The 26,818-nt window shown below is 42.7% G+C and overlaps 1 protein-coding gene and 1 non-coding gene across 9 annotated transcripts in view; both read right to left on the bottom strand.

Moving 5' to 3' along the window:
• Positions 1-26,818, bottom strand: part of LOC119649162 (supervillin) — an 838,258-nt gene that overhangs the window by 379,540 nt on the left and 431,900 nt on the right. For all 8 annotated transcript variants that reach the window (XM_038051179.1, XM_038051177.1, XM_038051182.1 and 5 more), the window contains 2 exons: positions 16,880-18,254; positions 7,008-7,252 (listed from right to left, as the gene is read on the bottom strand). In XM_038051179.1, the coding sequence (XP_037907107.1) occupies positions 7,008-7,252; positions 16,880-18,254 (1,620 nt within the window). The remainder of the gene's footprint in view (positions 1-7,007; positions 7,253-16,879; positions 18,255-26,818) is intronic.
• On the bottom strand, positions 8,495-8,567 carry Trnav-uac. Its single transcript has one exon. It is a non-coding gene; the product is annotated as a tRNA-Val (tRNA).

Here is a 26,818-nt window from a genome sequence, read left to right as displayed (position 1 = left end):
CACGGGAGGACCGCCTGGGTGCTCTCCGGAATTCGTCGTCGATCTTACTCCCACCCAAATGCCTCATTTCGCGAAGCAATTGGCTGGGAGTTCGATCGCCCAACGTTAAATCTGCCAACAAGTGATCTAGCTTAGCTGACTCACTTACCGACAGGCGCCTGATCAGCTCCGTTTTTAATAAGCTGTAGGAGGCCAAGTTAACAATGTCGGCAATTATGGACTCCTCATCCAGGCCCACAATGGCGTAGTTGAATTTTATCGCATTCGCTGTGATTCCGGACATCTGGAATTGCGTCTCCAGATGGACGAACCACAGCTCGGGATTCCTTCGCCAAAAGGGAGGGACGCGTACAGCGAGGGCGGTCACCTGAGAGCCCGATGGGACTGCCGCGTCTTTGTTGTTGACATGACAAGAGCTAAGTTCAATGATGTGAGTTGAGTCCAGGACGCGGTTACACCGAATTTCAAAAGACTCTAATTTGACGACGGCAGACCGCACCCCCCCAAATTCCCATACAACAGGGAAAAGAAAAAACCACCAACGCATTCCGGAGGGGACGCTTGAAGCGCAGACCAAAATATAACTCGACCACGAGAATGCCAACGGCGAATTTAAAAAATGTCATCACCGTCTCTTGCGGCATTTCTACAATGGTTATTAATGTTAACAAAAGATTACAAAAAGAATAATGACTTAACCTATTTAATAATATAAGTTGTTGCTGATGATGCGCTTGTTGATTATGTTGCTGCTGGTGGTATTATTGGATGATACCTCATTGTGGCCTTATTTGAGTTTTCCCTGCGGCGGCTTGCATTGACAGCGTTTTTTTTAGGTTGGGGTTCCTGAGTTTGCGATTGATTCTTGAGGGCGGCTCAGGATCCCTGCGGCGACATCGTCGAAGTCAGTTTCCGCTTCGAAGAGGCTGGCGGCTCAACGGTCTGATGAATGATTTCAGCGCTAGACATAAGGGGCACACAAAAACCAACGAAATTTTTTGCGTCTCTCCCAGCGAAATAATCGGCACGAACCTTCCAGTCGGCGCTGATACGGGGCATCCTCGGCAGAATTCGAAGCCGCGTTCGCGGTGCTGCGTCTGGCTCCTTCTGGCGCACGATTTAGTCACCATTCGCCGTCTTCGAAATGAGCGGCACACAAAAAACAGCCTAAACTGGCCTTGCTGCGAGTTCTTCGGGGTCACCAATTATAGTATAGCTAGTGGAAATGAGATCTACACCGGATCCTTTTCGCAAAAGTTCAAAACTTGGGAGGTCAACACTGAGGGCAACATTACCCCTAAGTAGTCGAGATTCGTCGCGCGACTCGGAACGGTATTTGGAAAGTCCCCGGACTGACATAATTATCGATGCTGTAAAAGACAATCGTGGAAGGCAGCAAACTACAACAGCGTATATTTCATTGGAGGAACGCATCAATGAACTCTGTGAGTTCATTAAGGAGAGGCGGAATATCCACCAAAATATCAACGCTCTGATACGTGGCATTAATTTGTCCTATATTAGGGCGATGGAGGAGAAAAACGCTTAAACGTCATGTGGCAAATTCACGCGGGAGACGCAGGTGACGCCTCCCAACATAAGGGGAGAACACGGGCAAACGGAGTAGGGATGGAAAAAGTGAATCTCTTGGTGTCCAACAAGCAGCCAAGAAGAAAAAGGCCTCTTCACCGAAGAAAGCTGCGCCGAAGAAAGCTTCAGGTAGTTCTTCAATTAAGACCCCAACTGTGAAAAAAGGAGAAGAACTTACAGCCTGTAAACCCGAAGAATGGAGAAAGGTGGGCGACAAAAGGAGGGAAATGAAGATTCGCCCGGAAAAAGTCATTATTTCCAAGAAAGGAGATATGTTCTACGCCTTTATCCTTCGGAAAGTCAAAGCCGATTCGGAATTGACAGACTTGGGCGACAGTGTAAGTTATATCAGGCGTACGCAAAAGAGGAATATGATGCCGGAGCTAAACAAATCTAGCGAGAAAACAGTGGATAGTTTCGCGGCCAGGTGAAGAAAGTGCTAGACGAGCAAACAGACGTGAAAGCTCGAAAGCAACAGAAAGTAATCGAATGCAAAGACCTAGACGAGATCACATCACGAGAGGATATTTTTGCTGTGCTAAGGGAACAATTCAACCTTAGCGACCTAGAAGAAAGTGCCATCAAAAGGATGAAGAAAGCATATGGAGGTGCACAGACCACCATTATTAGCTTGCCGGTGGAATGAGAGATTAAATTCATTACTGCCGGCAAGGTAAGAATAAGTTGGGTCGTGTGCCGACTTAGCCAGCAAGTATCTCTTAAGAGATGCATGCTTCAGATGCCTCGATTTCAGGCACTTTCCAGCAGCATGTACTAGTGAGCATGATAGGTCGAAGACTGCACGGGAGATCCACGATGGATGTTGCGCAAAGAGAAAAGGGGAGTGGACAACCGGCACATTGCAAGTGGCGACAGGTGCCCGGCATATAGGGGGGAGCTGAACCATAGGGTCACATGAGGTTGATACGGCGATATGGGCATGTGGACGGCAAACCATCCAAGAAACAATGACATTCTCAGGAGCCGGCTTTGTAAGAGCAAAAGTCAACGGCTCCATATCTACAGCCATTATGCTCCTCCTGGCGCAACATTAGCACAATATAAGGAGATGCTAGACAGCTTGGTATTGGACGTTAGGAACCATAGCCCCAAAATCATTGCCGACGATTTCAATGCGTAGGCTTTAGACTAGGGAAGTCGAGTGATGAACACCAGGGGCCAAATCTTGCTTAAAACCTTCGCGGAGCTGGGCATCGTACTCGCCAACGTTGGATGCGTGCTCTACTTCCGAGGCAGAGGACTAGGCTCAATCGTCGAACTAGCCTACGTCAGTACCTCGTTGGCGAAAGGGATGGTCTGGCGGGTGAGTCAACACTATACCCACAGTGAACACCAAGACATCCTTCTCGACATCAGGAATGGAGTGGGCGGCAGTCGAATGGGCAACAGAAGCGGAAAAACCAAGAAAGCTGAGTGGTCCATTGGAGCTTTTGAGGATACATTCCTGGCAGCTTTAGAAGGAGGTTGCGACCCGAAGGGAACCGCGCTGAAAAAGTGAGCCAGTTATGTCAACGAGTAATTGAGGCATGCGACTCTACAATACCGCGACGGAAGTTTCACCACAGTATGAAACTAAACTACTGGTGGAACCAGGAAATCGCGCTATTGAGAGCACCGTGTCTGCGAGCGAGGCGGCTTCGCCAAAGGACCAGAAGGAAGCCAGAACATCGCCAATCGGACAAGGAATACCGCGATCTTCGAAGTAGCCTTAAGTAGTCTATACGGAGCGGAGTTGCTCCAAACAGTTGTGTTTTGATGCAAATACGAACCCATAGGTCGCTGCCTACAAGGTTGTAATGAACAAGATTCATGGACAAAAATCACCCCAAGTGACGTGTCCACGACTCTTGTTCAAAATAATCGTAATTATTTTCCCACAACAGAAAGAAAGTGGACCTCAACCAACGGTACAACAAGTCGTCTTCATAATCCTAGGGGTTACCGAGGAGGAACTACAAGAGATTTGTGGACGAAGTGGGGATAATAAGGCTTCGGGATTAGATGGGATTCCGAACAAAGCTGAAATTGCCTGCTGAAATTAGGACGTCCCTGGTTACCTAGCCCGAATAATCGAGAGTTACCTTTCGGAGAGACTTCTTTGTTACAAGACGGACGACGGGCCGAAGGTTCCGTAGTTCCGTGCCAAAGGAGGCAACAATGATTGGTTTTGCAGACGACCTGGCAGTGGCAGTAGTTGCGAAACACCACCAGGACGTGGAACTGTATGCAAGCGAAACCATTAACACCATCAAAGTATGGCTCCAAATGATGAAATTGGACCTGGCGGAAGATAATACCGGTCCTTATTACCAACCACAAGAAAAACAACACTGTCAAAATCCGGGTTGGTAATCACGAGGTCGTTTCACAATCAATCATTAGATACCTGGGGGTAATGATCAATGCGAAATTGAGCTTCAAGGGGCACCTGGACTAAACGCGAAAAGGCAACAAAGGCTAGCTCATCTGTAGCAAGGATGATGCCTAATATTGGAGGGCCAAAGTCTAGTCGCCGGTTGCTTATCGCAGGGGTAGTGAAATCCATCCTGCTATACGCGGCTCCTATATGGGCGTGCTCACTGGATAACACAGTAAACCAAAGAATGGTAAGTTCGGCATACCGATCAATCGCGCTGAGGGTGTACAGTGCATATAGGACAGTATCTGGTGAGGCAGTGTGTGTCATCGCGGGCATGATTCCCTTGGATCTTCTAGCGAATGAGATGGAGATATAATAGGGCAGATTCAATATACAGAATGATAAGCATAATAGGGAAGGAAAGCGCGGTTACGAATGGAATCGATGAGACCAACAAATGCTTCCAGGCTTTAGAATTAATGGACATCATTACTTCATTTCCTATTCCTCAGTCATTTTGCAACCGATATTCAACTCGATGTCCGTTGAAGCTATGCTATGCAGCCATATTTGAAGGAAAAATGTTACACTTGGGGACCACCTTTTAATTCCAGTCATACTATTCGCTGTATTCCTCGGAGACCGCGGCCGCGTTCGAGACAAGAATTCTCCGAAAAATGTTTGGCCCCCTACATTAGGATGAGCGATACCATGACCGTGAGGTTGTGGATAAAATCCAGCTCAATAGGTTACGGTGGGCGGGTCACTTAATTCATATGGATGAGGATGATCCAGCCCGGAAAGTCTATAAAGGCAATATCTATGGTAGAAAAAGAAGATGAGGCACACCCTGCCTAAGATGGAGCGATGGCGTAGGCCAGGACGCCAGACAGCTTTAGACAGCTATAGGGATATCGAATTGGTGGGCATCGGCACAAAACCGGGATGTCTGGAGTTCCTTATTAAAGCAGGCCTAGATCGGATACTCGTTGTTGCGCCGTTGGTGATGATGATGATGATGATGACACGGAGTATGTATTTATCCACTGTCCTAGATTCACGGAGGAAAAGAAAAAATTGAAGGGATATTTCAGGAAGGACATTAGCATTGGAGAGCCCAGTTAAGGAAATGATTGCGTACCAGGAAAACTGGAATGCAGCTTAACATGGCGCGGTGGATTCAACGAGAGGCAGAAGAGATGAGGAGGCAATCGATGAACAAAGGGAAAGGTAGCTGGAGCTATGTCCACCTCGCTGAAGCTATGTGACCTCGCGGATCCACGGGCAAGAGGACAGAATTTAAGGCGTGGTTTTAGGGAATAAAAATGGGGTAACATATGTGCCAGTGTCTTTTATAGATTTCCACGGCCGAACGAAATATCTTCCAATCGATGCTAAAGCTAAGGCCCGATTCGTAAAATTCTAACCGAGATTTATATTTAAGACCACGACTATATTTGGAGGAGAAATATTGGACCTTCTCAATCATTTGCATAGGGACTCTTCTTAAACTCGATGTGTACGTAAAATTAACAGTTTCCACTCTGCCATGAAATCCCGCGTCAGTAGATGTGTTTATGAGAAAAATGAATGACAGACAGACAGACAGGCGGACGAACTTGTCCTGAGTTATCCGGTCTCCTATCAGGTGCTATCCGAGGTGTTTGTTGACTTCTCGTGGGTAGATCAAAGGTAAGTATCAATGGTAAGTATCCTAGAATACAAAGATTTTGGTTCGGAACCCTACCACTATGAGTGGGGGAGATGGCTCCTGTCGATATCACTCGACTACAGCACTTCGTTGAAGGATTATTTTCCCACTATTGTGTCTAGTTCTATAGGTGCAACGATGCGGAAAGATGCCCCACCAGCAATAAATAGACCGCAGTCAGCTAAAAGATATCTTAGCGGTTAGACCTGTCTAGGCCAGGATTAACGATTTTGTCAGCTCTCTTCTTGCCAATGGCAATGAATGTTGGGGGTCCGGAGTCTTTAGAAAAGCTTCAATTGTGGGGAAGCCGGGGAAAAATTCGTACCAATAGAAAAACAAGTAGAATAGCAAGAATTGTACCTAACTGCACCATGCTTCCCACTTCCCAGTAGCAAAATAATTGAGCTGCTCAAAATGCATAAGGAACAAGGATGATATGCACCAACCCTTAAAAACATAGGCAGACTGATTAAAGTTTTGTACAACGGTAACAAGGTAGAGGATAACTACACGGAAACGCAAGTGACACCTCGTGAAAGTCCAAGGGAAGGTGAATCGAAAAGAGATGCAAAGAAAGCAAATGAATCTTCTGCATCCAAGCAGGAAGCTATAAAATGCGCCGAAGAAAAATACAAGATAAAGGACTCCACTGAAGTGGATGTTATCTCAGAAATTTACCATTTCCAATGAACCTAGCCTTTGTTGTTCCCAAGCATCAATGTGATTCACACATATCTCCGTAGCTCTATAAACATTTCACATACTCTGAAACAACAAAGGAAATTTCATTCCCATCGCAGCCAGATTGAAAAATATCAAACTCATCCGACCGGAAGCAGTAAATCAATTACCATTTTGATTGAATTATATTCCGACCATCATTTCGTCCCCAATTCAATTGGATCTGTGAAAAGGATTCGATATCATTGTCGCAAGCAATCCCGTGTGGGGGCTATCGGTTTCGAAATGGAAAGCTATCCACTGGGAAATTGATTCAATTCAAAAATCCATATAGTGAAAACACAACTCATCCTTTGAGAGAATGCATTTTCAGAGATGTGTCTGGACAGTTTATTTAGAATTCCGTCAATATCCTTGGACTATGCACTATATTATCGGAAAAATATTCGCGTGGATGGTTTTAACATTGTGAAATTAAAGACCCTCCTAGTTCCTGACTGATTTCATACCTTAAAGAGGGCCAAATTCGGAAAATGTGCGATTGACCTTCCAAAAAAGGAACATTCGATTACTAGCCTTACTTCTATCTTAAAAATTCTAGATATTTATAAAAAACAAACCAAACAACGTTTAAAGTTCACTGACCTGATGCATGCGTTGGTGACTGTATCGATGCTATTGACCGGATTGCACCCATAGCAGTTGGTGAACTACTTGATCGGAATCCTTTTCCGTGAATTGGTGAATTAGTTCGCGAATTCGGCGTTGTCAGCATTCTTGAGGGTGATTTTATTGGCGATTTAACACGGTTCGTATGAGTTAATAGAGGGTTACTGGGCGAGGAGGACGAATCACTACTCACTGGAGTACGACTAGATCTGGTTATGTACCTGGAATGAATGAAAGGAAAGGGATATTGTTATAAAAGATACAAATATCTTTATTGGGAGAAAAAATTATCTATTAATGAAAAAAAATAAATTTAAAATTCTGGAGTGGATAAAACTATTTTTATAATGATATATTCCTAAAATTTTAATTCCTATGGATTAGTTGGAATGTGCAGTCATATTATCGACTCATCTAGAAATGCTTCTAATCCTCTATAAATCGTTTTTCGTTCACCCTTCGTTTTTCAAAATCTAGGAACCTTTGGAAATTTTTAATTAAATAATGATGATTGAATAAGCTTGAGCTCTGGAAAGATTAGAAAGAAGGGTCGAAAAACGCAATAAAAATTTCGGTAGTGATTAATTTTGAATGAAAAGCAAACACATAAATTGGGTCGCATAAATTGAGTCGTTTCTTCGCAACCTAACCGAGGAGATAAATCCGCCCTACTTGAAGTATGGATGGATGTAAACAAAATAAGAAAATGAATAGTCTCCTTGATAGCTTTGCTCGATGTTCTAAAAATGTAATCAAAACAGAATCAAACTTTGTATTCTGTCAGTGGTACATCTCAACGTTTTCAGTGATAGTGATTTTGTTTTAGTTTTTTTTTTTATTTCAACTTTGGCACTGACCGTATTAACTGAATCATTATTTTTAGATATTAAAAGAAAGTTACAAGAGGAAATACTAATTCAATTTAGTTCACGACATTTGAAGACACAGAGTCTGATAAAGAAATCGATTTTTCTCTTGTTGTACGATTTTAAAAATAGACCCAAAATTGGAGCCAAAATATATGACAAAAAATTTATATTCTCAGATAGAAAAGAAACATCTGAGCAATGTCTGATTGAAAAATCAAAAAAAGATTTCAAGTCGACAATCAATTAATTTGTTTGTTGCGGTTTATTTCATTTTTCCTTTTACACATTATAGATTTCATTTTTAATGATTGAAGGATTTAAAACATCTCAACGTTTGCCACCCAATGACACTAAAAGGAACTCGTTAAACTAATCATTCACCAAAGTCTCATTATTTTTTTTTCAATTTAGATTGTCTAAGATATTTATATTTGCGATAATAAATTCTATTTCACATACCCAGTGCCAGCATTCAACTCTGTCAATTATTGTGATAAAACTAAATAAAATTCAAAACTATTCAAAATATCTCATTCCAACCAGCTAAACAGCGTTGAGACACTTGCTGGTGACCTGTACAAAAAGTACACATCATGGTTCCATCCAGGATCGAACTGGAGACCTTCTGCGTGTAAAGCAGACGTGATAACCGCTACACTATGGAACCACACAGCCACTTGCTGAGTATATACACATGTGTACACAATCTGCACTTGTACTCGCAGACTACATATTTATAGCAGATATCTTTTGTATAAATAGCTAAATTCGAAAGTAAAGCCAACGCTTCGGAAGTAGATCTAGTTTTAAATGACGGTGTATTCCGACTTCATTTAAATTTTGTAATTGGGTTGGTGGTTCATTTATAGGTATTTTGCCTGTTTTGAGTTATCTGAAAATGATACCTTTCTATCTAAACAGTATCATTTAGAGAGCAATTCAAAATATAAACTGAGAAGATTTATATGAAGAGAAGTCAGGCAAAGTCTGTACTACCAGTCCTTTTATAAGAGTCTTCTATTTCTTCAGCTTTTGTCCCGTTCGCAACTGTCCTAATCGGTCTCGCAATTTGGCTCTATCAAATGCCTGATCTGAGTGCGGTTTCGAAGCTTTCAAATCCCCATCCAGCCTATCAAGCTACTGTTATTTCGGCCGGCCTTTTGGTCGTTTACCATCGACTTCGCTGTTCAGACCAATCTTGGCACGTGAATTCTTGTTAGCGCGAATTACGTGACCATACCATCGAAGACGCCTTCCTCGAAGTTTCTCCACGATCGGTGTAACCTCATATCGATCGCGGATATCCTAATTTCGGATGTGAGTCCTTGAGGGTTTTACGTGAGCACGTATATCTGGACTTTATCCCATGGTCTTCTTTAAACTCGGATTGATTTTGTGACCACAATCAGAGCCCCTCTGAGACAAGCAACAACGGTACCAGTCTATACAAAGTGCATGGCTTAGCATATATACTGGTGGATACAAGACCTACCTAAATCTCTACCGAACTAAGGAGTACGGCACACGTATTGAAACGCAACACCACGCCGAGGCCCGAAGGTCTCTTCTCGCTTGAGCATAACCACAACCCCCATCAAGCTCTCACTAGGGGGCCAACCGCAAATAACCCGAGCTGTACTCACATACAACGGAATCACATACAACGTGACCAATTTGCCACTCCTGATGAGTCCCCGTGCAGACTCGGGTCTGATCGCCCTGATTAAGCCTTTGGAGCATTCGCCTATTGCATCACGGCCGTCAAGCCAAAGTGAGTACAGCGTCTCCTGGTGCCACCACTATGGAGGTTCCCCTCGGCCACTTGGTTTTGGTCTGGCCGACAGGGTTGCGGCCCCGTCTTCCTCACCGCCACCTCTGAGCACCTCATTTCGGATGTGATCAAAACGTGTCACGCCACTAGTCCAACGCAACATCTTCGTCTCCATTACCGCAAGACGCTGTTCGTTGTCTTTTATAGTCAGCCAACACTCAGAACCATAGAGATTGACGACGACATTGCGGTAAATTCTAGATGTGAAACGTTCGTTGATACGTCGATCACAAAGAACACCAGTTGTGGAACGCCACTTCATCTAGGTTACGTTAATGCGTGAAGCAATTTCATAACGCAGTTCTCCATTGGCTGATAGCGTTGACTATTTAAATCGCTCAGTTCTAGCAGATCACTGTCGCTGACAGTGATTGTGCTAGTTTCATGGGGATCGGTCGTCAAAAATTCAGTTTTGTTTAGATTCAATCTGAGACCGTGTTGCATGAGCCGATCATTCCATTTTTGGACAAGTTGCTCGAGATCATTTTTGCTAGGAAAACATCATCTGCATAAAGCAGTGTGTAGGGCGCTGGACGTTGGATATCCGGTGTGACGGTATCCATAACAAGAACAAAGAGGGGTGGTGAGAGGACGCTTCCTTGATGAACACCAACAGAGACACGAAGCGGTTTTGATACACCCGCCATACTTCGAACTTTACTTTTCGAATCGTGGTAGAGCAATTGAACCCAGCGCAGAAGTTCTTTTGGCACTAAGTGTTGTAAAGCATACCATATGAGTTGGTGTGGCACACCGTTAAACGCTTTCTCCAGATTCAGAAATGCAATGTAAAGAGGGCGATGCTTCTCGCGGTGTTTCTCCATAAGAAACCGCGCAGCGTGTATTGCGTCAGTAGTTACGAAGTTTTTGACAAATCCGGCTTGATTCACGGTCATTTCAACGATTTCGCGAATACGGTTGTCAAGAATGCGTTCAAAAATCTTCATAGTATGGGAAAGTAACCGGATCGGACGGTAATTTGAACATTCTGCTGGACTACCTTTCTTTTTCCATATTGGAACTGTGATGATGTTCTTCCTTCCTGAATAACCCGGTTAAAGTATGCACTGAGCCACAGTGTTGGGTCCCAACTCTTCGCTTTCCAGAGCTCAGATGCAATGTCGTCAGCTGCTGTGGCTTTCCCCGATTTCATTCGTTTTATTGCCTCCTCGATGGAACTGATTCAAATGTCGACAATGATTGTGGAAGTGGAGGATGAGCAAATTCTTCAGTTGAAATCTGCTCGAAGTATTCTCGCCATCTATCCGTTGCGGCTCGACGGTTGGTAAGGAAAGTACCGTTTTTGTCATTAACGCAACAGAAGTGTTCGATATCCTGTATACGTTCATTAGCAAGTCGATATAGATCTCTCTCGCCATCCCGAGTGTCCAGTTTATCGTGAAGATTTTTGTAATGGGCCGCTCGGGCGACAGTGACTGCTTTCTTTGCTCCCCGGTTGGCATTCTTATAAATTTGCCAATTGGTCAGCGTTTTATCGTCAAGAAATTTGTGGTAGAGGCATTTCTTTTCACGGACCTTCATTTCAACATCGTCATCCCAAAGCCAATTATCTCGGTTGATGTACCGCTTACCCGGCTTGATGATCCGGAGGGTTGCAGAGGCCGCTTTGTGGATCGTGTGTTTTCTTTGATTCTACGATTCTTCCACATTCGTAACGGTCAGTAATCGTGTGAGTGAGATCATTTCTTCTTTGTTCGCACGAAATCGCCACCATTTAATGTGCCGCGGGCAAGTGCGTTCCTCACGCTGTTTTATCGGTGGCTTAATTCGCAGGACGGCAATCAACGGCCGATGTTGAGGTGCGATGGGCTCTTAGGGAGAGGCTTTGCAATCAGTGACATGAGAATATAGTCGATTTGCATTTTACTGTTCCCACTATAAAATGTCGCAATAACCGCAGTCAACAGAGATCCTGGAGATGAAGCATTAACAAATGATCTTCACAATCACCTGAAGAACGTTATCATAAATACGGCCACAAACATACTTGGCTGGAGTCGGAACGGCTGGTTTGACGATGAATGTAAGCTAGCAACGGAACGGAAAAATGCCGCATACCGAGTAATGCTGCATTCTCAAAGACCGTGGGCACGTGCGGAGGCTTATCACGAACTCCAGCGAACGCAGAAACAACTTCACAGACGGAAAAAGGAAGCCTAGGAGAACCAACAGGTCTGCTAACAGTACAGTACAGTACAGGGAGCAACCGTACCAAAGGGAAATCTGATTTCCGACAGAATGGGCATATTGGAGTGATGGGTTGAGTACTTTGATAAGCTATTGAACAACCAGAACATCGGCGAGTTGGAGGTCCCGCCAACTGAAGACGACGGACAAATACTGCCACCACTAAGTCATAAGTCGCCAGAAGCCGATGGAATTACAGCCGAATTGGTTAAATATGGAGGCGACCAATTACACCAAGTGATTCATCAACTTGTGCTCAAGGTGTGGGACAGCGAATCAATGCCTGACGATTAGCAACGAGGCATTATCTGTCTCATACATAAAAATGGAGATATCACACAATGCAGCAATTATAGAGATACCACGTTGCTGAGTACCATCTATAAGATATTCTCCGCCGTCTTGCTAGGTCGGATAGCCCCATACGCCCAGAACATCATTGGCCCATACCAAAGAGGCTTCACTCCAGGACAGATCACATATTTTTCTCTGCGGCAAGCGATGGAAAAACTGTTGGAATATGGACACCAGTTGCACCATCTTTTCATCGACTTTAAAGCCGTCTATGATAGCAAAGCCAGGGTAAAACTGTGCACGGCCATGAGAGAATTCGGTATCCCGATCCAGCAGGCAGCGCGAGATCTAGGGCTGCACATCAATGAAGGCAGGACAGAGCCTATTTCAGCTTACAAAAACTGTTTCGCTGGAAATGTCTCACCATAGGGTAAAAGCTCTTACTGTGCAAGATAATGATCTTACCAGTTCTCATGTATTTCTCGGAGACTTGTGTTCTTAGCAAGAAAAATTGCGAAATCTTTGCCGCGTTCGAGAAAAGAATCCTCCGAAGAATTTTTGGCCCCTTCATGAGGATGGACGATTCCGGAGACTACATAACGACGAAATCTATGATACGGTGGGCGGGTCACTTAATCCGTATGAGGATGATCCTGCCCGGAAAGTCTATAAGGGCAATATTTATGGTAGAAAAAGAAGACGAGGCAGACCCTGTCTGAGATGGAGCGATGGCGTAGGTCAGGACGCCAGACAGCTGATGATGATGATGATCATGACTAGAACCCCCGTATATAACTATGATTTGAAATATGCAATATATCTTGTGTGATTGAAATCCCTTTGTCTTACCTACTGTTCTTCTTGTGGCAAAAAATCCTCACCCGTCTTTGCTATTAAATGATAATAATGAGTGGACAGCCGAAGGACTTACTGAAGACAGCACCGGCACACTATTCGGCGTAGGGAAACGAGCAATAAGCTGCAATGAACACGTGACTTTGGGGGTGGCGAAACAACCATCTTGAATTGGTTATTGTTAATCACAAGAAGAGGACTATACATATTTCAACATGGGAAACTTAGCGGTCATTAAACGTTCATGTCCGCTCAGCTTCACAGAAGTGCTTGTCGACACTTGCTCGGCTAATCACAAGTCGTTTTCCGAAATCGCATCTTTCTTATGCCTGGCGTGTCTGAATTTATATCGGAATGAACCTTTAAACCCAAAATACAAGAATTCGAAATTCGCCAGCGAAACCAAGGAGAGCCACGACTGATTGTATTCTCTTTTGTTACCACTGTCGAGATAGCCACCGCCGAAGTTCCCATCGTAAGCGAAAAGGAGGTTTTCGAAGCTGCGGATAAAATTGTTGGAAATAAAGCACCTGGCTTGGAGAGCATCCCCAAATATGTTTGCCGAGGCATTCACCACATGTCTCAAAAGAAGGAGCATTTTCTACACAATGGAAGAAACAGAAATTAATTCTAGTCCCCAAGCCAAACAAATCTTTGGGTGAAACTTCGTGCTACAGGCCGATATGCCTCCTAAATAATACTGGCAAACTATTCGAACGAGTAATCTATGACAGATTAATTCGAATTGCCGAAAAAGATGGCGGTCTCTCCGAAAATCAGTTCGGTTTTCGAAAGGGGAGGTCTACAACGGATGCACTTGTCCTAGTAGCTAACACAGCTAAGACCGCACTTGACGAGGGCAAATGTTGTGCAGTGATTACACTTGATGTGAAGAATGCCTTCAATTCCGCTTGATGGAGCAAGATACTTGAGTCCCTAATCAACTTAGGCGTGGCGAAGTACCTGGTGCGTATCGTTGCCGACTTCCTAATCGATAGGATTCTGTGCTGCGAATCAAATGAAGGAATAAAATCATACCAAACGAAATGCGGAGTTCCACAAGGGTCTGTCCTAGGGCCACTTTTGTGGATTATTATGTATAACGGGGTACTGACGTTAGACCTTCCTACTGGTGTGGCCTCCATTGGTTTCGCAGACGGTATTGGTGTGACGGTTATTGTACGCCTTCTCGAAGAAATCGAGCTTTATGCAAATGAAGCAGCCTATGAGATTAAATCCTGGTCTACAGCTCGCAGAGCATAAAACGGAAGTAGTACTTATTACCAAGCGGAGAAAGTGCACTTCCATGAAGATCAAAGTTGGAACGCAAACAATTCATTCCAAGCCTGCACTTAAGTACTTAGGTGTAATGATTGATCAGAGGTTAAATTTCAGATTGCATGTGGAGGGTGCAGCAACCAAGGCATATAACATCGGAGCGCTGGTTGCGAGAATGCTACCAAATATAGGTGGCCCAACTCCAAGCTGTCGACTCCTTATTTCGAAGGTGGTCAGTTCGATCCTACTGTATGCAGCCCCAGTATGGGCTGACGCACTAGAAAATATAGTAAATAAGAGGAAGATTCGAGCTGCGTATCGCATAAGTGTACTCCAAACATGTTGCGCCTACAGAACAATTTCCAATGAAGCAGCTTGCGTGATAGCAAGATAGATGGTGATAGATGATCCCGGTTGAAATCCTGGCGAAAGAAATACAACAACTTTGCAATCGAACGGACAATCTCCTGCCCATCGACGACAGTTCGCACGAGATGAAACTGTCGCGGAATGGCAAGAGAAGTGGGACTAGTCAGAAAAAGGCCGTTGGACTCACAAAATCATATGGGATATCTGAAAATGGATCGAGCGACCTCACGGCGAAGTAGGTTTCCTCCTAACTCAATTCTTGAACGGACACCGAGGCTATCGAGCATATTTGTATCGATTTGGGCATGATGATTCGCCATATTGCCCAAAGTGTCTAAATAATCCAGCGGACACAGAACACGTCTTTTTTCACTGCCCAGATTCGAGGCCCAAAGGGATACAACCGAGGGGCATTTACACCCGAAAATATCATGGAACTTATGGTGAAAGCAACGGGGACATGGACCGAAGTCGAAAAAGTGATTGCAGCCATCGGAAAGAAGCTTAGGCAGGAAGAAGTCATCCGAAAGAATGAACGCGAGAGGAACATTAGCAACGAGAACATGAGCGCAGAATAAATTCTGATCCAGCCCCACGACGTAATACCAAATGGGAGTCCCGCGGGGAGAGTGGAAGGAAAAGGAGGTGGTTTTAGTGGGTAAGAGTCCCACATAATCGGACTATATTGCTTAATGCTCAGACTCGCAAGTAATGAGGCAGCGGGGCACGCCCCCAACTCGTTAATTTTGCCGCAGAAAAGAAGCTTCCACCAACAGATTGAACCTCAAACAAGTCGGAATACCGGAAGCTCGCGCTTCGGGTATAAAGGTTTTGTGTTCATCTTATGTAAGAAATTTCAACGCACATTTTTCTATCCGTATATAGCTACAAACCCAACAAATTGCTTCATATTTTTCCAAACTACGAGACATACGTACATATTACAGCCATAGATATTACGTTCACCCTAAACAAACAAACTGCCTATTTCCGAATACCGGACCCATATATGCACGTATATAAATTGATCGTACCCATATTTCCGATTTACTTCTTATATCTATCTGAATAGGCACTACCCACAAAGTTCATTAGCACGCATATACTATATACCTACATACACACAGTTGATATTCATATACAAATGACTAAAAAACTAAAACAAAATAATTCTTTGGGACCCCATTCATAAGAACTCATTTGGTTGTGGTATTGACGAATTGATATGTGATGATGACGTCATGCAACCATGCATGAAGAGTGCCCGAAATTCACAAAAAATGGTAAAGTTTTACCCCCTATAACTTTGTCAATAATAGTTGGATTTTCTTCAAACTTGACTAGCTTGTGCATTATGTTCTTTATTATACGCATGCCAAATTTTGTACTTCTGGGATGAATATAAGGGGGGTTCCCGGATAAATTTCTAAAATGTAGAAATATACTATTATTAACTTTATTTGTGCAGGTATCGGAACCGGATATATTTTGAGGCCTAGATTTCATAGAGATGCATCACTGTGATTTTTTCCAGATTTTTCGGTTGGATAGGTTCTGAGAACGAGACCTGTTACACTTTTTGGGGGTCATATTTTGAGCCCTCACTCCCCTATGTTTCACCCAATATCAAATATTGAACCAGTTTCGAAAAGTACTAATTGAGACCTTTCATTTGATACCCCACATGGCCACATTTTATGAAAAAAAATGTTGCACCCTCCTTTCACATGTATGGGGAGCCCCCCATTAAACTTAACACAAAATGGCGTCAGTTGCTGCATGTAAAGGGAACGGCAAATTACATACACCTACCAATTTTCGTGACAATCGGTTCAGCCGTTTTCGAATAAATCGGGTGTGACAGACAGACAGACAGACAGACAGACAGACAGACAGACAGACGGACAGACAGACATCGAATCGATTCTAATAAGGTTTTGTTTCACACAAAACCTTAAAAACGATTGTTCGAACCAGAAAATATATCTCTGGAAATATTTCTTTGCCCACTTATATATGGTATAGCTAACAAAAAATATGCTTTTAAGCACTGAGTAAATGTTAAAAATAACACCTGAACGCAGGTCCTTCAGTTTCCCATATACATAATATGAAATAGACATAATTCAAAAATGAATACATACCTTCTACCCACTCCGGTGAGGCTATCAGGTCGACTATTACTTGCTTTTCGTTCCAATTCACCACCGCTGCTACCATCACCGCCACTACCACGGACACTATTATTCTGTTGATCATATTTATCACTACTATCACTGGCTAAGGCTGAAGGAGCTCCCGCTACTGCTGCCGCTCCAATTTCATCCAATTGCTTCCTGCGCTCCTCCTTATATTTCGCGATTCTTTCCTGTCGTCCTCGATCCATGTCCCCACTGGATACCATTGAATTGTTACTAGCTACACTTGCATGTCCGTTACTACTACCTAAAGTTGTTGCACTAGATCTACCGTTACTGTTACTATTTAGGTTACTATCATCGTTATTGTTGTTTATGTTAGTGTTTATGTTATTGTGATTCAATTCGCTAGCTAAGTGAAAGTTTCCCTTTGGCATTTTAGAGGGTGCTGATTGTTGCTGCTTTCGAAGGGGACTGCCCTCGTTCGTCATTTCTGTAGAATTTGCAGGTCCACTGGCAGTTGGTAGCGAAGATGTGGATTGTCCTGAGGTCTTCGGTTGGTTCGACGATTTCTGTCCGTTCTCCAGGACACCCATCATGTCCTTGAATAGTTGCAATTGACCACCACTTTCGTCCAAAAGATGAGAATGGCGGTCAGCACTATCGTTTTTTGGATTGGTAAAGTTGGAAGCGTTGTACAGGGTTGCGGATGGTTCATAAAACAGGGATGCGGATGCGCTATCCGTTCCATCAGATTTTGAAGGGTTTCCAGTTTTCTCGTCTGCTTTTTGTGCTATGGCAGCATCCAAGCTACTCATATTTGATTCGATTTCTTTTTCTTTGCATATTATGTCGTACAAGGTGCTCCTGGGACGGGAATCACTGCGGGCATAGTTGCTGTTGCCAGTTGGATTCGTTTTCGTCGGCCTGAAATTTACACATGAAAACACTATCGAGTTTCGATCAGGCTCAACATGAGTTCCGGAAGCTGATGAGATGGCTAAGGTATTGGCTGGACTAGCTGAATATGGGAAATTAGCAGTTGAATGGGCTACTTGGCTTTCGGTTTGCTGTTGCTGATTACCATAGAAATCGTACTTGTTGTCGACCGGGAAGAATTTCTTGTTGTCATTTGTTATCAACTGAGACGAAGTACCGTAGACACTTTGATATTTATCATTTAGAGTTGGCGAGATCAAGTTTTCAATGGATGTATCTGTTTCAATGTCAACTAATTTCGACTGTTGGTTTGATGATGGCTGGCAGCTTTGATTGGCAGTGGTCGATGGTGACGATTGGAACAATGGCGCTAATGGTGGCGCGGAAGAAAACTTCTTTTTCTCTCTCAGAAAAGGCTGATACGGTTTTGAAGTAATCGGTTCTGTAAATAGGAAAAAAAAGACATTTTCAGTAAAAGTTGTTGAACGTAATATACGGTTAAGGTTAGGTTTAACAAAGAGGCGACGTAGGAAAAAATATTTTGTCTCTAGGTCGTCCAGGACTGTCCAGCGACGTGTAGGCTATGGCTTCTCTTTAATGCTATATCTGGCCCTCTCCAATACTCCATTGACATTTCATGCCAAATTTTGGACAAACAAAGAAGTTCTCGGAATTATTCAATATTTTTAACTTATGCGGGGCCTGGGGTGGAAATTATATGAGTCTAGGATGAAAATTATGCGGGCCCTCCTATTATTTCTTTTTCCATTGAAATTTCTAATCAGGACCCCAAGAAAACTGTGAGCCCGAGGAAATCGCCCCCCTTTTCACCGACCTCTTATAGGGCCTGCACTCGTGGTTGACAATCAATTTGCGATTCCAGAAAAAAAATCTACGCAGCAAGATCGTAGATTCGAATCCTTTGCCAACCGACAGTTTGGAGAGGATTTTTTCAAGTCTGTCAAGGAAAGATAAATTGCGATTAAATAGTAATTAACTACTGCTTGGAAATTCTGCTCCACAAATATGTAAAGGAAAAGAAGAACAATCATTTACTTCGCTTAAAAGGTGTGTGCTTTCGATATATAAGCAAGAATAAATAGAAAAATCAAATCGGACAAGGACGTACCATTAAAGATTAATTCACAGAGAGATATTAAGTTCTCTAAATGGAAAGCTCTTACAATAACGATAACCCCTACCCCCTTTAAAGTCATTAGCAGATAGCGATTATTATCAACTTAACAAAAAGCGGATTACTGGAAAAATTAGGAGTAGTAGTTCCTATATCTTTGATAGTCTGAGGGCATATATGTAGGACCTCCCAGGAAAACGTATGCTTTCTGTTCTCTCCTTTGTGGGGGCTTCAGAACAGCGTCGCCTATCTTATTTTCCCTCCATTTCATTTTCAAGCTTCAATTTTATTATCTTCACATTTAATACGCAAGTAGTAATCCTACAGTAGCGGAACAAGCCCAACTTCAAACACAAATATTAATGATACAATCGCAATTTAAACCCGGGATAAGAACGTGTAGTCAAATCAAGTCAAGTCCGTCAAGGAGAAGATAAACGTGGATCATAGTCTTGTAAATGTTAGATTCCAAGTACTCTAATAATAACATATATTCACATCGGATATTTTGCTACCAACAAAGGCAAGATTGATTGGAGGAAGCACAAACTGGGTTTTGAAAAATGCATATGCTCCTTCATGATGGCATCGGGGTCTTTAGAATGGTCCCTACTGGAACGAACATTGAAGCAATACAGACTCACTGTGCGGCTGTATTTTGGCGAGCCTCCTACAAAAATATGCAGGTCTATCTTTTGGATCGATGGTAACAAGAATTCGAAAGCATGTCGTAATGGCTTAAAAGTCAATTTCAGACAGGATTTCGCCAAATTCCCAACAAACATAGAGAGAATCACAATAAAAGTGAATGTACGTTTGATGCTGATAACTTAACTTTCTTCAATCAACCTCATATAATCTAGCGAATTTACAGGACAAAAGCAAGATTGCGATCGTCATGGCAAAGTATATGCTGATTAAACATTATTAGAACTTATAATTAGGAAACACAATCTTATCGAACGTTCGATACTAGTGAAAGGTTTAAAGCCTTCTGTCACTTTACTGTTTTGTTATTGTCAGCATAGAGTTGGATTAGGAAGCACCAGTTTAATGCCGGCTACTGGCTACATCGCCTACATCAGTTAGATATAAATTCCAGGAGAAATAGAATCTCTCACCTCGATTGCAGAAGGAATTTTTGGTTAAGATTCCTGGGTATAATTTGAGAACGCAGATAAGTTATTGAAATTTGCTTCTACTCCCAAACGGCTGTAATGATGATGACTGTTCGATTTCTTCAGGGCTAGTGATGGAAATCTTACAATTGCTTGTAAAAGTAGCCCGCTCAGCTGTGATGCAGGATATATTGGACAACGCCATCTTATATGATTTGCGGTTTCGTGCAGGACAAAGGCAACTCAACAGACCCTGCCTCACTTTTCCCTTGGGAGCAGCGTGACTAAAGTGGTTACAAGGTGGTATTTGCTCCCTTATATTAATTCAAAAACACAATAATATTGAAGACAAAACTGCCTTGTAAAATTTTTAGGCTTAAGCCGGCCGAAGCTAAGCTAAAATTTTGTTTAAGAATTGAGGGATTCCTAAGTCCGCCATCCACTTAATAGCGGACCGGACCAGTTGGAAAGCAACATGCAATCCTCGCCCTTGGGCAAGCCCTCAATTTTTAAACGAAATTTTAACGCGCTTCTCCCCGGCCCCCTTAAATCTAACGCACAACGACTGGTATTCACTGCATGCACTGAGGCGGAGGTGGGGAGGGTGTGATTAATCCAACGTCCGCACCAATATTTACCTCAATAAGTGAAACGGTGTCCGAGCAAATCGCACAGGACTCAACTAGCAGCAAGTAGGATGAATCATCTGGGAAAAGAGCACGCCTATAGGGAGGCCCACAGAAATCGCTAGCTGACTATTCCATAAAGCAAGACAAGATAGGAAACTCTGATCAAAGGCGCCACTCATTCACGCAAATCACTTCTCCTACGCTATTCCTGACAATCAACCAGGAGTACCACCCCGTCTAGAGGGGGATACTGACTCATACTCATACCTCTCAACGTGACACGAAACCTGTAGAATTATAGTCATACAAAGCAATCAGTGCGGTTATGACTTGCGCTGAACTGAAACTTGAGAAAGGAAAGCTGGATTGACCCTTGCGGATAAAAAAAGGAAGCAGCTCTCACCAGTGCTGTAAGAGGAAATTATAACACCACCTCTGAGTTGCTTACCAAATCTGTGGGAGTCATAAATAATGAAAGTACGTGTAATATGTCTGCGACAAAGTATCCTGCACATGTAGACGGGCCGCGGTATACATGTAGGTGATTCGTAGTCATTATAGTGAGACCCATCTTTTCGTATTCAGCTTCACTTTGAGAAAGGACAACAAATATCTTATATAATACATGAATAAAACATAAATTGAGTGCTATCTACACGAGAGCATCTTTAAGTGTGTATTTTGCCTTTTTTTAGGACGACTCAGAAGATGCAGTTATAATTATCTCAAAAGGCATCGTTTTAACATGTAACAAGTGATATGACGAACATATCATATGACGAGAGAGTACTGGAAAAATATTCGATGAACACAGATTGATCCATGCAATCCATGAGCCGTTGAAAAGAAAGTACAGGCACGGTGGAAACCGCGAGTGCCTCTACTGATTCAAATTGGATAAAAATTAATAGGGACTCAGACAGCCGGAAATATGTTCTCCTACATTCCGAGGTTTGTGGAAAGAATGATAAGACGGAAGGTTGGGCGATACAAGCCGTAATATCTCAATCGAACCTGAGCAGCAAAGTTGCAGGAGCAGAAGCAGAAGCGTGAGCTGGACCCAAAACTCACTAGTTTTGAGGTCAAATCCCAATATTAAGGGTCGGGTGTGATAGAAACCCGAATAGTTCCCTAACATATCGAAATGTAAACAACCAAAGAAGAAGATTACCCTGACGCAAACAATTTTCACTGAACACAACGTGTACAAATTAATCAAGATCATGGGGACAGCCCCCATGGTGGCAACAAATCACAAAAGTTACATAAAGACGTAGGAGAAACATTGAAGCATCCAAAAAGCATCTAAGAAAAGGCTTACCTACATCGTCCGCTCTGAGAAAGGGGACTGATACTTGGGTTGGTGAGAAAATAGTACGAAAAAGTGTATGACGATCGAAAAGAGATTGTGCCAGAAAAGCTTAAATAAAGAAGATTAGGATTCGCTCCAAGACAACCGCTACCTAAAGCGTGTGAAATATATATTTGGCAAACATTCAAGAGCACACCTCGATTTTAAAGCCCTAGAGGGCAATCCCATGTTAGAGCTGAAAAAAACCGCCGAGGGCAAGGCAGGTTTTCAAAGTCAAGGAAAAACCTACGTGGAATAAAAAACATGAGATAATTCAATGTAAGGACTTAGGTGAAGTCACTTCTGAAGCAGAAAATTATGTTATCTTACTAGAACAGTTTCAAGCCTCAAAAAAGCTCATGATAGCATACAAACTACAACCATCCAGTTAAAACTCAGTATTGGACGACACACTTCTTTGAAGAGAGGCTTGGAGTGTCTTTTATACCAATACGTACACAGGGCAAACTGAAGAGCAAATCTACAAGGAAGTTCGGAGAAACCTCATGCTAATTATGGACCGATGCAAGAGGGATTATTCCAGACATGAGGAAGGATTGATCTCTACGAATCAGATTCGTTTATCTCTTTTTTCCAGATTATTCCTTCAAAATGGCAAACGCGACTACTGGCTCCAAGGACCCTAAAAGCAATAGAAAGCCCCACAGAAACTACAGAAAATTGGTAGCAACAGAACACCGAATTGAAAGTATACTCAATACTGCCTTAGATTGATTATTCAGGCTAAATTTATGGAGTTATTCGAGACATACCTGGTGTACCTTTTCTCCGTTATGGAAACACAAGAAGCTCGCCTAAAACTAATAAAACTCCTTGTGCGTCATAGAAACCAATGCTGCTTTTTGGACACTATGGCTGGAGTGAGTAATCTCCAAAAGAATGCTCATCGACGCTGAGGAAGTGTAAGGCTTATGGGACCAACAATTTGGTTTCCGCATAGCCAAGCCAAGCCAACCTTTAACGCTGGCTTTGTCGTAAGTGAGATGAAGTAGGTAATGCTAGCAGAAGCAGCTAGAAGTAGTTGTGTAAAGCGTACGTTGACTTCGCAGGCATCCCAAAGGACGGTGGATCCATTATTGTGGTATATCATGTTTAATGATGTCCAGTTGTTGAAAAAGTCAGGACATCTGCGCAATGTTGAGCCGCTCTGAACCAAAAAATCACTACAATAAAGAAGTGGCATAGAAATGCTGGACTAACTGTCACGGAGGATGGCAGACATTATAAGGGAAAAAATGTCCGCATCAAATTAAAGAGTCATATCAGCACTATAAAACGACCTATCAAATACCTTGGAATGATGATTGTCGCGAGGTTAAACTTCAAACAGTATTTAAAATGTGCTTGCAATAACGTATTCAATATCAACATGAGCCTGGCGTCGATAGTGTCAAATGTCAAAGCTTCACAATTCAAGTCATAGTGATGAGACCCTCACTGGTTAATGCCGTACCCATTTGAACACTGCGCGGGATACTATAGGCAATATGCAAAATATGAGTGTGGTTTCAAGTAGGAGGGTTTCAAGAGGCCTTTAGAGTGTGTTGTGTCTTAATAACCGTTTCCGAATAAGCATTGCTGAAATGAAACCGATTGACCTTCTAAATGAAAAGATTCTGTGCATCCATGATGGGTTCAGTTCTTTCGGACGGCTCGTGCAGAAAGTCGAAAGGGTGGAATCGTTTAGTAGGTAACAACAGCAGTGGGAACGACTGGAAAAGCGTAGTAAGATATACAAACTGATTCCTAGCATTAATGTTTAGACGCAGAAAAATTCTGGGAGTCCTGGGTATTTCCTACGGACAACTTCACGAGGAACTTTGCTGTGGTTTTTCAAGCAGTGCAGAGTGGAAGATAGGCGACGTGTTGCAAGGCTATGATAGAACCAAAGGATCAAAGATCGTCGGTGGGGTCGGTGCGGGAGTTTTGTCGGATACACACAGCGTACGGGTCGTACGGTCTCCGAAGATTCGACAGCCATTCTGACCGACAGCCAAGCGGCTATTAAAGCTTTTTACTCACAGTCATTCTCTCTTGCGTTCCCGGTCCAAGGAGCATAGAGGGGAATCAGCGGGGTAATGGTCTGGCCAGGCCGGACTCTGCTTTTGGCAGTCAGAAATACAGTGGAGCGCTACTAGCTAGGCTCCTTTAATCTCAATTGATTCCAAGAAGGCTTTCAAAAGCGTTGATGGGGAATGTGTTTGGAGTGCTTGGTATTTCGGCAAAAGAATTTTAAAAACGACATTGAATCGTACCTCCTGCACTGAGGTACACACAACGAAATATTCGGAAGGCCAAAGTGTAATTTGCCACTGATGCTACATCTTCAAGTGGCTTGGAATTGGACTTTCCTATACTTTATTTTACTTCATCTAGAAGCGGTGGAAGAGTTAAGTACTAATATCTTTCCTAAAAAAAACCTCAACTGAGAGGCACTCCCTCTCTTACTGATTATTTTCCCGGAGCTCTTTAACAAATGACTTTAGACCTAGAAAAAAGGTAGGATTCTTGAAAAGGAAACAATTGTAACAAATGATAATATCGGACCAATCAAGGAACCAAATAAATGGAGGGAGGATGGATACGGTCTAGTGACTCATAATTCTGCATAAGGACCAACAAATTGGACCACAAAGTATTTAAAAGTAGCGTGATCAGGAAATTTCAGCTCTATATGCTTGCGAAAAAGATGCGGAATCGGCAATAAATCCGTACTTTTGGTTTGGAAATCTTATCCGGGGCTGCATGCAATGTTATTCAACCCAACAAGTTTAATAAGATTATTATGACATAACTAGTTCTGTTTTGAGCTCTGGATCGATATCTGAACAGTGATTATTCTAACACGTGCCTGTGAGACAAGTTAGACAAGTATCCACAAACAAATCACCTCAACAAAGGAAAATAGATACATCAGCATACATCAGTGTGCATTTATGTCAATCAAAGTTCAAATCAAAGTCTTGCGTTCTAGCTCCACATATCCCCAACAAGTGCGACATGAATCAGGTGTCAGCTAGTGGCAGTAGAAGACCAACCTTGAGGTAATACACTAGCTGGCATGGAGGCGAATGATTGCGGCAACCATAATGCCATTACATAAGAGCATTAGTTATACATGGGCCTATAAACAGTATCCATAATTCTAGGAGCTTATACAACCGCTTGACTTTCCACAGACGCTCGTCAAGTGGAACGAAAAAACTTGGGAGACGGTTGTAATCCAATTTTCCGAAATATTACGTTCAATTTAATCAGAACATACCAGTAACGGGAAAATATGCCATTAGTGTGTATGGATGAAGCGCACAACGAAACTAACGAGGAAAACCTAGAACTCGTGGGGAGTTTCCAAATGAAGGAAGTTGGAATAGTTTTCCGAGTCAAAGCGCTTAGAGGGTTGCGGGGTCTTCGAGAGAGAATGCTGGACAAAATATGCTAAGCTGAAAACACTGTTCCAATGCAAATTAGGAAAGCACATTTCCTCGCCATAACCACTTTTCCAACTAAGGCTATAAATTACACAGAAAAAGAACGCATAGTAAGAGCTTAGTGGGTAATACGAAACCTGTGGGTATTGCTCAGTAAACATAATAACCATTGCCAGGCCACATGTGACATTCGAGAGGGCTTACACAAGACGCTATGCCAAATATCATGACCTGAAGTCTGCCTGGGTTTCTCAGGTGAGTGAATTAACTCAAAAACATTGTAGCAGTCAATCAACGCAACCACTTGACGTGTGGGCAGTTGTACTGCGAAACTTATAAGTGTGCAGGCCCAATGTGCATATAATTATAAGATATACCTTTCAGAAAGCAGCAAATTGGAAGGTCTTTTATTCAACATGTCGCAGAAGTGGTTAGACATGTCAAGAAGAAAATTTGTAATGATTTGTCGTGTTGAATGTGAAGGTGCTGAAATGTCTCTATTGGGCACTAGGAGATTGAATTTCAGCAGAAAAGTGGGTAGGACGCATTCGCATGAATGCAAATTGTTAATTTTTTAAATTGGTTTGATTGGGCAAAAATATGATGAAGATAAAATTTTTATTGTACAAATTTTGGAATAGACATCATATCATATTTCATATTCAAGATTTGTTTTACGAGCTACTGAAGCTTGATTTACGTAAAATACTTGTTCCCATGGCCCAACGCAATGGTGCCTATATTACAAGAGCATATCAATGGCCATCCGTAGCACTGGGAGAGAAGATCAAAATTTCAATCAGCATTTGCATTAAACGTCAGAACTGTCAGCTTTGAAAGTACTAATCATAACCTATCTTTTGAGACCCCACTTGACTATATTCGGTGAAAAAAAAAATGTTACACCTCCCTTTTGGATCTACGGGGACTCGCCCTTAAACTCAACGTAGAACGATGCTACTCATGGCATGTGTAGGAGTTCACAGCTCCCATCTTCAAACCAAATATAGAATCAATTGGAGTAACCGTTTCTCAGAAAGTTGCCTATGATATACAGACAGACAGACATGGTGGGATGGTAAGATGTCATATGAGGTTCCTCAGGACCGAGAGCCAAATTCGTTCTGGACAAGCTCAACAATTATGAGATTTCATCCAATATCCACTACGGTAAGAAACCTGAGCCAGAAGAGCTCCGTAAATATCCCGAAAGATACGGGAACAAAAATGGAGGTCACTCTGGACCAAAAGGCTATTGAACAAGAGTCAGACCTGGGAGAGTCACTCTCCATTTTGTTTGGAGTGAAAATTTTTGAGTTGC

Source organism: Hermetia illucens, chromosome 2 (assembly GCF_905115235.1).
Source record: "Hermetia illucens chromosome 2, iHerIll2.2.curated.20191125, whole genome shotgun sequence".
Lineage (NCBI taxonomy): Eukaryota > Metazoa > Arthropoda > Insecta > Diptera > Stratiomyidae > Hermetia > Hermetia illucens.
This window is presented reverse-complemented; position numbering and strand designations above follow the sequence as displayed.